Genomic DNA, 12,654 nt, shown 5'->3' with positions numbered 1-12,654 from the left:
GGTGAGAAAATATAATTATAAAGTGGTAGAGGTTATTGGTGACGTAGAAGATAACACTGGAAAAGATGCTAAGTGCCTAAAAAGGTAACTCCCATGCCTCGACCACCACTACTCATTCCTCAAATATTAATGAAAAAGACCGAGGATGGTAAATATCAACGTTTTATAACAATGTTGAAGCAACTTTCTATTAATGTCCCTTTGGTACAAGCTCTAGAACAAACTCTAGGCTATGCCAAACTTATAAAAGATCTGGTTACAAAGAAAAGATCGGTCACTTTTGATGATGTTGATAGAATGCAGCATTGTAGTGCTATTTCTTCAAGATCTCTAGTACAAAAGAAAGAAGATCTTGGTGCATTCACTATTCCTTTACAGTCGGGTTATTAAATTTTGTGAAAGCATTATGTGATCTAGGGGCAAGCATTAATCTCATGCCCCTCTCAATTTACAAGATATTGGGTTTGGGTGATCCAAAGCCTACTGTCATGTGGATATTGATGGACGATTGAACAATTAAAAGGCCTACTGCGAAAAAGATACTCCACGATGTGCTAGTAAAAGTGGAGTCCATCATATTTCTAGCAGATTTTGTTATTCTTGATTGTGACGTCGATTTTGAAGTGACTATCACTCTTGGGAGTCCATTCATTGCTACGGGTAGAGCCTTAGTTAATATGTAAAAGGGAAAGATGAAATTTAAGTTGAACAATGAAGAAGTAACCTTCAATAGTTGTAGTTCCATGATGCAGAATGGTGACCAGCAATCAGTATATGCTATATCCTATAAATAATGCATGAAGTAGTACCATGACGTAAAAATTGAAAAATGAGAGTTTATGGTTAGGAATTTGGTGTTTTTATACAATTCTAGGGTACGCTTGTTTGCGGGCAAGCTCAAGTCCAAATGGACTGGCCCTTACTTGATTACCCAACTATTCCCTCACTTAGTACTTGAGTAGGAAACCAAGGAGGGTGTGCGGTTTATGGTAAATGGACAATGAATAAAAATCTATTTCGGGCATGATGAATCGGCGAATGAAGTGATTGAGGCATACAATCTTTATGAAGTCTGAGTATCAAGTGTCTTCAGTCGTGTCGCGACGTTAAATCAGGCGCTGGTTGGGAGGCAACCCAATACATATAGTTTTCTTTGTCATAATGGTAGAATTTTCTTCTAATGGGTTTTAAATTTTCAAAGTAGCACATCACCAGAAAATTCTGCAGAAAGTCACTCCGCAACATTCACTAAAGGATACAATAATGGACCGCCATGCTTGCGACGCACCGTCGCATTAATCCGTCATGACAGGTACATTTTTTCATTTATTTTCAAAATTAGGGTACCCACGACTGAATGTATGATGGACCGTCGCATATGAAATAGACCGTCGTCAAGCTCTCGTTGCGTTATTAACCAGCAATCCTACCCGACCCATGGAAAATTATAAAAAAATTCAACCCATTAAAAACCCCCACAACTTAATTTGAACCATTTCTTTCCCTCTTTCTCCCATTCACTCCCTTTCCCACTTCCTACGTTTCTTATTCTCGTCTCGATCAACTAATCCATATCATTTCTCCAAAGCCCAGAAACTCCTTCTACTGGTCTGAGTCTGCTACTCTGATTATTCTCTTGATAACCAACTGCCTCACCTGCTTGTTTTTCACCTCTTCTCTGCTATGTGTCTCTAATTTCTACCCATTTACATTGAATTATTTTCAATTACTATTAGCCAATTTTTTTTTGGTGGGTCTTTGTTGTTTGAGACAATTTTGTCTGACCTAGGTTTATAGCCTTCAACTTTCCTTGTTTAAACTCGAGAATTTGGTTGTTTGGCATTTTTAGTTTGCTAGGTATTTGGGTTAGAAACATGTAGGTTAACATTAAGTATTCCATTTTAGTCACATGGTATGATTGTGGAATCCTTTATTCTTTCAATGAATGTCAAAACAGGACCCCGACGACGGACCGTCTTAGGGTCTGTTCCAACATCCCACTATGGCGTTTCCTTTAAATGTCCACAAACAGAAACATGCGACTGACCGTCGTTCCCACGATTGTCCGTCCTGCACAACCGTTCTGGTTGTCCGAGACCCTAGTCCTAAGGGTCTCTAACTTTTTTAAGTTTCCACTAATGGACATCTTCGTTGGAGCGTCTTACCCTCGACGATCCATCCTGCACAACCATCATGGTTATTAGAGACCCTTGTCCTTGGGTCTCCATTTTTTTCTCTAAGTGTTCACTAACGGACATCTACGATGGAGCATCGTACCCTCTACGGTTCATTCTACACAACCGTCGTGAAAGTTAGAGACCCTAGTCCTGAGGGTCTCTAAGATTTTTTAAGTTTCTTCTGACGAACATCTACGACGGAATGTCATTACCACGACGGACTGTCCTTCACAACCTTCATGACGGTCAGAGACCCTTGTCATAATGGTCTATATTTTTTTCTAAGTGTCCATTAATGTACATCTACGAAGGGGCGTCGTACCCTCGACATTCTTTCCTGCACAACCTTCATGACATTCGGAGACCCCTCTCCTAAGGGTCTCCATACTTTTTCTTAGTGCCCCAGGAGAGATAACGACGATAGACCATCATTATCACTACGTTCCGTCCTTCTTATCCTTCATAACTATCAGCAAATTTCTTTGTGGAGTCTCCAAATAAACATCGTTTAAGTAAGACATGACAGACCCCATGACAGTTCATCGTACTCATGACGAGTCGTCACTTGGTCCATCATGATTGACTGTGACTATAGAGATGTAAAATATCATTGCTCTTATATGTATTTTGTCTCATTTTTGCTTGTCTTGTTTTTTCCTTCTAGATCTAATAATTATTATTTACAGGTACTATCTCTAATGGCACCAAAACAAGATCCAGTTTACGCACATGGTGTTCAAAGTCGATTGCCCCATCTGCCAGACTGGTTATAGGCTCTGATTATGAGCATGATCGCGAGTACGTGCCCCCAAAAGCTACCATTCTAGCACGAGCTACAGGTGCAACTCGAGCTACACCCAAAAAGGTGGTGTCTAACGTAGTAACTGCCTCTTAGTCTAATGTGGAGCTAGACATCTCCGTACCAGTCATTCACTGATATCTGTACAACGAGAATGTTGATACCACCAGGACCCCTCTCACCACTTAGTTTGACTAAGGGTGGAAAATTGTTAAAGATGCCTAATTCTTATGTGAGCCATCTCTGAGAGACCACCAAGAGATGGATGGCTTTGTACCTACCTATTTATGGAGAGGGTGTGGACTGGGTAATGGAGCCGAACATAGCCATAAGGAAGGCTAACTTTACCTTTTCGGCATAGTTTTTATGGTTGATTATCCGCCACTGCCTCTCCCCCACGGCTGCAGATAATATAGTTCCATGGGAACGCGCAGTTCTGATGGCGGAGATAATAGCGTAGTTTCAGGTTTACTTCGCTTGGCTTCTACAGGCATTAATGCACGAGAGGGCTTTCAAGGTCACCACTACTTACCCTTTTCCGTGCATGATATTTTGATTAAGTAGGCCCGCAGGCATGCCCATCTGGAACATTGATCAGCTCAAGACTACGTAGAGTACTTATGATATCGGCCTCATCAGGGATGACGCCAAGGAGTATGATCCACGCAGAGGGCCCCATCTAGAGGTGCCTCAATTTTTTGAGAATCTGGCTAATACTATAGCGCATGCTTGATCTGGTATGCAGGCTACTTCCACAACCACTGAGACTACCCCCGTCGAGTCTTTTCCGCGTAGTAGCAATGCCCCAAGATACTCTTGCTCAGTCCCTTTCCCCGCTCTGGTCCCTCTTGGTTGGGTCCATAAACTAGAGGCTTAGATGGCCACACATGTTCATCACATCCATCCTTGGATGCAGAGGTCTATTGCTGAAGCGGAGGAGCGCTTGGAGCGTATGATGGCACATCACACAGAACGGAAGATCATTGAGGTTCATCAGCGCATAGATGCTTTAGAGTTGCGGGTATTAGCCTGGCCAACCCCTCAGGTGGACGTGTCGATCCTGCAGGCTGCGGTTGAGAGATTGGTGGCATATATAGAAATGATCCTAGACGCTGGGGTGCCTAAGTCTGAGGCCCCTTCTACAGAGCCTGTTGAGGGTTCAGTGTTGGCTACGTTATTCGGCACTTTTGAGATTCCACAACCTCTCCCTCAAAAGATGCAAAGAGGCATAAGGTTTATGAGGAGGATGAGGCTAGGGAAAGGAAGAAAAAGCACCCTGAGATTGAGGCTGCGAAGAGAGCCTTGATTGCTGATAAGGAGGTGCGCCAGACTAGGGCTATAAGGTCAGCTGCTGCGGCATTTAGATCTAGAGAGTGTGGAGACAGCGAGAGGCACTATTGATAGTGTTGTTTCTTATCAGGACACTACTAAGGGTGTCAAGACAACATAGGTAGTGGTTTCTGGGGAACAAGACTAACTAACTTGCTTATCACCGGCGCTTTGTGCCCTAGTATTGCTTCACCTACCACTCTTGTAGTTTAAATTTTTTATGCATTGGGACAATTGCATATCATTTTGTTGGGGTGGGGTAGATGGAAAGTGACTAATAGGATGAAGTCTGAGTAGCCAATTTCACGATCCTCTTCAGGGTTTTCTTGCCTGTGTTCTTTTTCCCCAAGAGACTGAATATTTTATTGTTGAACCAGCATGTCTATATCTTTTGTACATAGTATAACTCTGAACCATGATGGCTAAAGCAAAATTATATCCTGATGTAATCAAAATGATACATGGTTAGGCACAGTAATTGATTAATGTGTGGCTCTAAGCATGACATAGATATACACCACTGCATGAGCCTAAGTCTAAGACTCGAACTAGAAATTTGATAAACTAGTAGAGTAATGAGATGTAAAATGAGTGTGACGAAAAATTAGAATAGCCCACTATTTGTATTGAGCTAGAACTTTCCTGGTTAGTCCTGCTAAAAGTAAGTTGTAATAGATAATTAGGAAAGGATCATAGGACCTTATTAAATATATCCAATTTTTAGCCTAAATTAAAAAAAATTTAAATAAACCAAATGAAATTATTCCATCTTTGATCTAAATGATTTGAGCTTAAAATAGACCTTTCTTTTTCACCCCAATTGATCTTTTCTAAGAATAATGTGTTGGACTTTGTCCCGCTTTGGACATGTGCACCTCAACTTATGCCAAAAGCATAAGTAGAGGTTGCCTTATGCAGTTAAAACTATTTTGTGGACCTGACCCAACATTGGGCATTGTGTACTTTGACTCATAGCAAAGACATGAGTTGAGGGTAACTATTATGAAGAATGCTCTTGAAAGTGGGGTTGAAAGAAAAATGATAGAGAAAGAACAAAAGTAAAGTTACACAAGAACAAGTTGAAATAAAGGTGAAATAAAAAAATATAATAAATACAAGAAAGAAAAGAAAAGAGTCACTTACAGAAATGAAGAAAGAAGGGAAAATTGCAAGGTGAAAGAATATAAGAAAAAGGGAAGAATAAAATGATGAAAAGGTAAGATGATCAATCGATATGTCAAGGAGGGAAACAAGGCACTGAAGTATAGCTAAATATATCCTACCTCTCCCTGAGCCTATGTTACCACCAAAGAAAATCCTATCGTGATCATGAGAGTCGTATGGTGAACTCAAAGCAGTGAAAATAATGGCAAGCTTATGGTAATATGGATGAATGAGTTGTGAATTTGTTCTTAGAGTGAGTATTAAAAATATATCCTTATACGGAAATTGAATTCATTGTGTGAAAATGAGGATGTTGTTTTTAAGTGAGAACAGTAGTTGCAATACCGGAAATATTAACACCTCGTTGAGATATTGAAGAGGATAGGTGTCAACGCGTATGAGTCTCTGTCATGGTCTGCTCCACATAATTCAAGACTAATATTGATAACATGGATAAACATTATGAGACTGATCGGGATTTATAGCTAAATGATTGTGCAAGCTAATATATTGATACTATTGTACAAAGATTTATTAGTGAGTCATAATGCGTCTCTTGAGGACAAACAACGAATTTAAGTTGAGGGTGTTGATGTACCCTGGATTCATGGTATTTTTAATGGTTTTTCTTTAAGTTTAGTGTGTGTCCAAAAGCCTATTTGTACTGATTTTTATGTAAGTTTCTCCTTATTTGCACGAAATATGTCCAAAGATCAACGCGGAAATTTTTGACCGATAAATTATAAGAGACCACCTACGGAGCTTATGATGTCCGTCGAGCCTGTGACGGTCCGTAGGTGGCATCGTACTGAGGAGAGAAGCTGCTGAAGGAAGATTGGGATGTCTGACATAGTGTATTATTAAGGAAGTCCACGACGGACCATCATAGCCTTGATGGTACGTTCTTCGTGTTTGTTGTAATGATCAAAGAGTAGTCCAAGTACCCAAAGAACATAATGAACGGTCTGTCAAACCTTTTCGTTAAGGGTAATGAAGAGAGCAGAAGAAGAATTTTGAAGTATGGGACGACAAAGGACATGATTGGCTGTTGTTACCACGACGGTCTGTCACAAGGTGCGTCGACCCAGACACATTTTGAAAGATTTTTAGTAATTACAATCCTTTTTTATTAGGTTTTTGTTTTTATAAATAGTTAAAAAAACTCGTTTTGGGGTTTTGACTTTTTGATAGTTAGACTTTTGGATTATCTTTATTTCTCTTGTTCAAGTATTGAAGGATTAATTTTAGCAATTGTTACACTTTTTCTGGAATTGATTGTTTGTTCTTTTGTTGATTAATCATGTAAATTACTGGATTTTATTTTTTCTTATTAAAGTAAGTGCACGAATTATTATATTAAATAAATATAATAGTGTGATAATGACTATGGGTAACTAAACTCCATAACTAGGGTTTTGGGAACCATGGATGAATAAGGAGGTAAAATCTAACTAATATAGCAATTCTAGAATGGTGTCTTGCATGTACAGATAATTTTTTATTTAGAAGTCTTTTTAACGGATGGCCAACTTTAGAACTCGCTTAATGTTACTTGCCGGACCAATGAGGTAGATAATAGGAAATAAATTATCAACACAGATTTAGTGTACACTATCTAATATGTTAGTGTCGATTTGTACGAGGTAATAACTTAGTCAAATATAGAAGACAATGCTTAATGTGACGTAAAAAGGGTTAGTATAGCAACACACGTAGCCGGACCAATGTCCGGAGTAAAATATTCTACATGCCGGACAAAGGGTTTAGAGATACATAACTTATGACTTTACGTTATAGTTAGAATTATCATGTTCAGAACCTATGGGGAACATTTAAGCCCTAGTTACTTTTATTAATTGATTAATATCCATGATTTAAATCTGTTAGATTTTTATTTTAATTTAGTTCATTATTTTAATTAATTTATGAATAACCCCCCCCCCCTTTACTGACTTTTTTTTTATCTAGGCAAATAATTTTACTAAATTATAGTAATAATGGAATAAAATTAAGTCTGAACTATTTTTCATGTGGGAACGATCCCAACCTCATTAGTTGGGTTCTTTACTTGATACGACCATTTTAATTCTTATTTGAGAAGTAAGTTTGAGCTTATAAGATATGTGTCTCGAGGCTAAGTTCCAAAATCTCCATGATGGTTGCGCGTCTTGCAGCAGACATCATAATGTTGTTGCATGCCGACTGTTTTGGTAGCCTGTTCTCCAATGTTCGTGTCCTCCCCAAGGACCCTTCCCATGGTCCTTGGGGGTGTCGTAACTGAAATATTTTACCCTCTTTGCTATATTGTACCATGTAAATGTCTTTTTAATTTTTTCGGAATTCATGTGACCCTCCCCGAAACCTTGACAAAACATCTGGACGTTAACAGGATAAATATCTTAAATTTACGGATGTTAATTATTTTTTTAATGATACAACTCCAATACATCTTAAACACGTTTTTACGCTAAATTAGGTCACAAATAATCATTATACATCATATGAGGATCTACGATGAATCACGGAGTTTCCAGGGTGTGTCAATACTACCCTTTTAGGAACATTCGTGCCAGAATGACACTCTTGACCAATATAAGAGTTAGAGACTCAAGAATAGTACCCCAACCAAAAATATTATAATCGAATGAGTCACAAATCATTGGTGTAATAATACACTCCTTTAAACATATAATCGTAGCAATTACACATAAGAACTTATTCCACAACATACCATATACATAAACAAAACTTTTCATATCACATAAGGAGGAACTACCTTATCCATTTCAATATGACCTCATTATGAACACTAATAGTTGACATGCTAGTTTCCTATAAATACAATATCAAACATGCTCATCGTAATTTTCATGAGTACTTATAGCATACAACACACATTAAGTGAAAACCAACCATATAAAATATGATTCATGTAAAGAAAAGAATTCAATTTAGACATGGATTTCTACTATAATATGCACATATTCCAGAAACATGATATATTCAACATTATTCATTAAATTCATAAAAGTACTAATAACCTCAATCTTGTCTAGGAGTAAGGGGAAAAATATGAGAGTAGCGGGACTTCACGGCGTCCTTGGCCTCCCATGTTGCACCCTTAACAAGGTTGTTCCTCCATAGAACCTTTACAAAGGCAACCTCCTTATTCCTCAATTTCATAACTGGTTGATCCAATATCTCATCGAGACCTCTTCATAAGAAAGGTAATATTTTACCTTTAGACCTTCTAGATAAAGAATGGAAACCGGATCACCTATGCACTTCTTAAGCATAGAAACATGAAACACTGGATGAATCATGGACAACTCATTTTGCAACTTCAACTCATAAACAACACTCCCAACCCACTTCGAAATTTCATTTGGTCCCACATAAAGAGGACTAAGTTTCCCCTTCTTTCCAAAACTCATCACCCCTTTTATGGGTGTAATTTTTAAATAGACTCCATATCCTACTTCGAATTCAAGGTCCCCCTTTCTATTGTCGATGAATATTATTGTCGACTTTGAGATGTTTTTAGTCTATCTCTTATAACTGGAACCTTCTAGAGTGCTTCATAGACCCTAGTGGGGACCAAGTAAATCAAGCACACCTACCTTATACCACCCAACCAAGGATCTACACTTTATCCCATAAAGTGCCTCGAAGGGTGATGTAGAGATAGTCGAATGGTATCTTTGATGTAGGAGCAATATATCAAAGGTAGGTGTTAATCTCAATTACCTTTGAATTTCATTGACACACGCTCTCAACATATCTTACAGATTTTGAAGAGTACATTCAACTTGACCGTCCGTCTTGGGATCAAAAGTGGTAGTAAGCTTCACTTTCGTACCATTCCCACTTTGAAAGGCTTTCCAAAAATGGGAGGTAAATTGAGTATCTATTCCAAAATAATAGATAAACTTGCTCCATGAAACTTCACTATATTTTTAAAGTACATTTTTGCATAGTGTTCCGCCAAATATTTTACTATGACGGGAAGTAAATTTGCTGAAATGGTTGACCTATAAATCATGACTCATATTGACTCATGTTGTATTCTCGTACAATGAAACCCTACTACAAAGTCCATGTTAATATTCTTCCATTTCCATGTAGTAATATATTTTGAGTCAAGCCACCTAGCCTTTGATGGTCTGCTTTAACTTGTTGGCAGTTTGGACACTTATGAAAAAAATTCGATGTCCCTTTGCATACCATTCCACCAATAAATTTCTCTTAAGTCATGGTACATCTTTTTGGAACCATGATGGATGGAATAGGGGGAGCCATTAGCCTCTTCCATGATCAAGTCCCTTTACCCATCCACATCATATACACACAACCTTCCTTGCTATGTAAGAGCCCTTTATTCCCCTTTCGAGAATGACTCATTAGACTTAGTAAGGACAGTCTTCTTCAATTCCATCAACAATGATCAAGGTTTTTCTTGCATTTCAACCCAACCAACTAAAGATGACTCGGAGTTTTGACGAACCAAGAAACCATCCTTTGGAGAGCCTTCTATTCGAAAACCCTAATGAGCCAACTTATGAAACTCGTTTACTAACTCTTCCTTATCATCAACCATATGAGTGACACTACCCATGGAAACTCTACTCAAGGCATCCGTTACCACATTATCTTTTCCGGGATTGTAAAGGACACTCATGTCATAGTCCTTTATATGTTTTAACAATTTTATTTGATGTATGTTTAAATATTTTTAGGTCATCACATAATATAAACTATTGAGATTGGTGAATACATCAACATGTGCCCATAGAGATAATATATCCAAATTTTCAATGAAAATTCCAAGGAGTCAAGCTCAAGGTCATGAGTTGGGTAATTCTTATCATGTGGCTTGAGTTTCCTAGAGGGATACGTTATGACTTTGTCATGTTGCATGAGAACACATCCTAGACCCACTTAGTTAGGATCACAATGAAGCACAAACCCTCTAATAAGGTCAATACTGGAGCGGAGGTGAGTCAATCTTTCAATAATTGGAAACTCTTTTTGCATAATTCCGACTATATGAATTTGGACATATATTGGGTTGAGGACGTTAATTGAGATGTGATAGAAGAGAATCCCTCCACAAACCTACTAAAGTAACCGTCCAACCCTAGAAAACATGAGATATGAGTAGGAATCAACGGTCTAGGCCAACTTTTACCACATTTGTCTCCCTTGGATCAACCTCTACCCCTTTACTAGATAAAATGTGCCGATGAAAAGCAACTGATCTCAAACTAAACTCACACTTGCGAAACTTAGAAAAAGTTCGTTATCCTTAAGAACTTGCAAAACTATCCACAAATGTTTCATATGATCATTCTCACTCCTAGAGAATCAAACTGTCCATAATGAAGACAAATGACAACCAAATGAAGATACTTTTTTAAAACTCAATTCATAAGATACATGAATGCCGCCAGGGCATTTGTTAGACAAAAGGACATCACTAGGAATTCAAAGAGACCATATTTTGTTCAGAATGACTTTATCAGAATATCAACCTTCCTTAGTCTAAGTTAATGATAAAGCTACGTCAAGTCAATCTTTGAAAAGTAACTCTCTCATTGGAGTTGATTAAACAAGTCATCAAACCTAGGGATCCGTTACTTATTCTTTATAGCGACTTTGTTCAGTTGACGATAATCTATGCACATTCTCAAAGATCCATACTTCCTTTTCATAAACAATATCAGGGCACCCCATGGAAATACGATTGGCTAATAAAACCCTTATATAACAAATCTTTGAGTTGAGCCTTTAGTTCTTTAAACTAGGTCGGGGCCATCCGATAGGGAGGGATTTACATAGGTTGTGTATCCGGCAATAAGTCTATGACAACGTCAATCTCCCATTTAAGAGGAATTCTAGGAAGGTCATCGGGAAAGACCTCCAAAAATTCAATCACTACGGGTACCGACTATATCGGATAGACTTTGGATTCAAGAATCGCAACTCTCACTATGTTGTAGAGACAACCCTTTGCAATGAATTTTTGAAGATTTTAGACATGAGATGATCTTACCCCTAGGATTTGAGTTTTCTCCCTTCCACTCAAATATGGGTTCATTTGGAAATATAAAATTTACTATGTTTGTCCTAAAATCAATGGAGAAAAGCAAGCATGCGACCAATCCATTCCCAATATGACATCAAAATCAAGCATATCAACTTCTATCAAGTGAACTAATGTAACACTATTGGGCAAGTAAAAAAGAACAACCATTATAGATTCTATTACCCACCATGGAATCACCATACAGGGAAGAAACATAAAAAGGTTCTTCTAATATGTCAGGTAGTATATCAAACTTCATGGTTACAAGAGGGGTCACAAATGACAATGTAGTTCCCGAATCTAACAAAGCATATACAACAAAATAAAACAATTGTAACATACCGGTAACCACGTCCAGTGAGATCGTTCGATCACCTCTGTATTGGAGAGCATAAAAGTGATTCTTCATAGGATCATCTATATTTGGGGAACTTGCTTGAGCTTGAGAATTTTTCCTTCTTTGAGTATTCATATTAGGGAAATGTCTCTTCATGTGACCTCTCTTTCCACAACCATAGTGATTACTTGTATAGACTTGGAACCTACCATCATGCTTCCTACCACATTTTGAACAAAGAGGCTTCTCAACATAAGAAACATCACCTTTCCCCTCTTGGACCATGGGAGTAGACACCTTACTCTTGTTGATTCTTGGAGCATTAGGAGGGACTTGGTTGGAAGACCTCCTTTTGAACCTTGGTATTTCTTGATCATCAAACCTATTCTTAAATGAATTCCCCTCTTCGGTTTTCACCATGTTCAACTCCCTACCAACTTGCTTATGTGTATTCTCCTCAATTTTTTCGGCATGAACCATGAGACGAGAGATGTCCATTATAGGAATAAACATAGTCTACCTACATTCATTAAGTACAAGATAATATATCCTCATGATAAATATGTTCATCTTGGCCCTAGAATCTGCAACCATAGTAGGAGCATGCTTTGATTATTGAGTGAACTTGAGGCTATACTTATTCACGCTCGTATCCCCTTGATGTAGGTTGTTGAATTCTTGAATTTTCATCTCCCTTAATTTCATTGGAAAGAACTTATCAAGGAAAGCCATTTTGAAATCTCTCCAACAAATCCGACCTTCT

General features: G+C 38.1%; 1 protein-coding gene across 1 annotated transcript; it reads right to left on the bottom strand.

Annotated features, from left to right (window-relative positions):
* Positions 1-11,693: 11,693 nt before the first annotated feature.
* Positions 11,694-12,389, bottom strand: LOC138338507 (uncharacterized). Its single transcript, XM_069289473.1, has 2 exons — positions 11,897-12,389; positions 11,694-11,854 (listed from the first exon to the last, which is right to left on the bottom strand). The coding sequence occupies exons 1-2, from the start codon at positions 12,387-12,389 to the stop codon at positions 11,694-11,696; spliced, it is 654 nt and encodes a 217-aa protein (XP_069145574.1).
* Between the last annotated feature and the right edge of the window lie 265 nt (positions 12,390-12,654).

Source organism: Solanum lycopersicum, chromosome 9 (assembly GCF_036512215.1).
Source record: "Solanum lycopersicum chromosome 9, SLM_r2.1".
NCBI classification, from domain to species: Eukaryota; Viridiplantae; Streptophyta; class Magnoliopsida; order Solanales; family Solanaceae; genus Solanum; species Solanum lycopersicum.
The sequence above is the reverse complement of the archived record's forward strand: the minus strand, read 5'-3'. Positions and strand labels throughout refer to the sequence as shown.

Coding starts and splice junctions, on each gene's coding strand:
- LOC138338507 (XM_069289473.1), bottom strand. CDS start 12,389: ATGGACATCTCTCGTCTCATGGTTCATGCCGAAAAAATTGAGGAGAAT. Junction 11,855..11,896: donor CTCACTGGACGTGGTTACCG/GTATGTTACAAT, acceptor ATGCTTTGTTAG/ATTCGGGAACTACATTGTCA.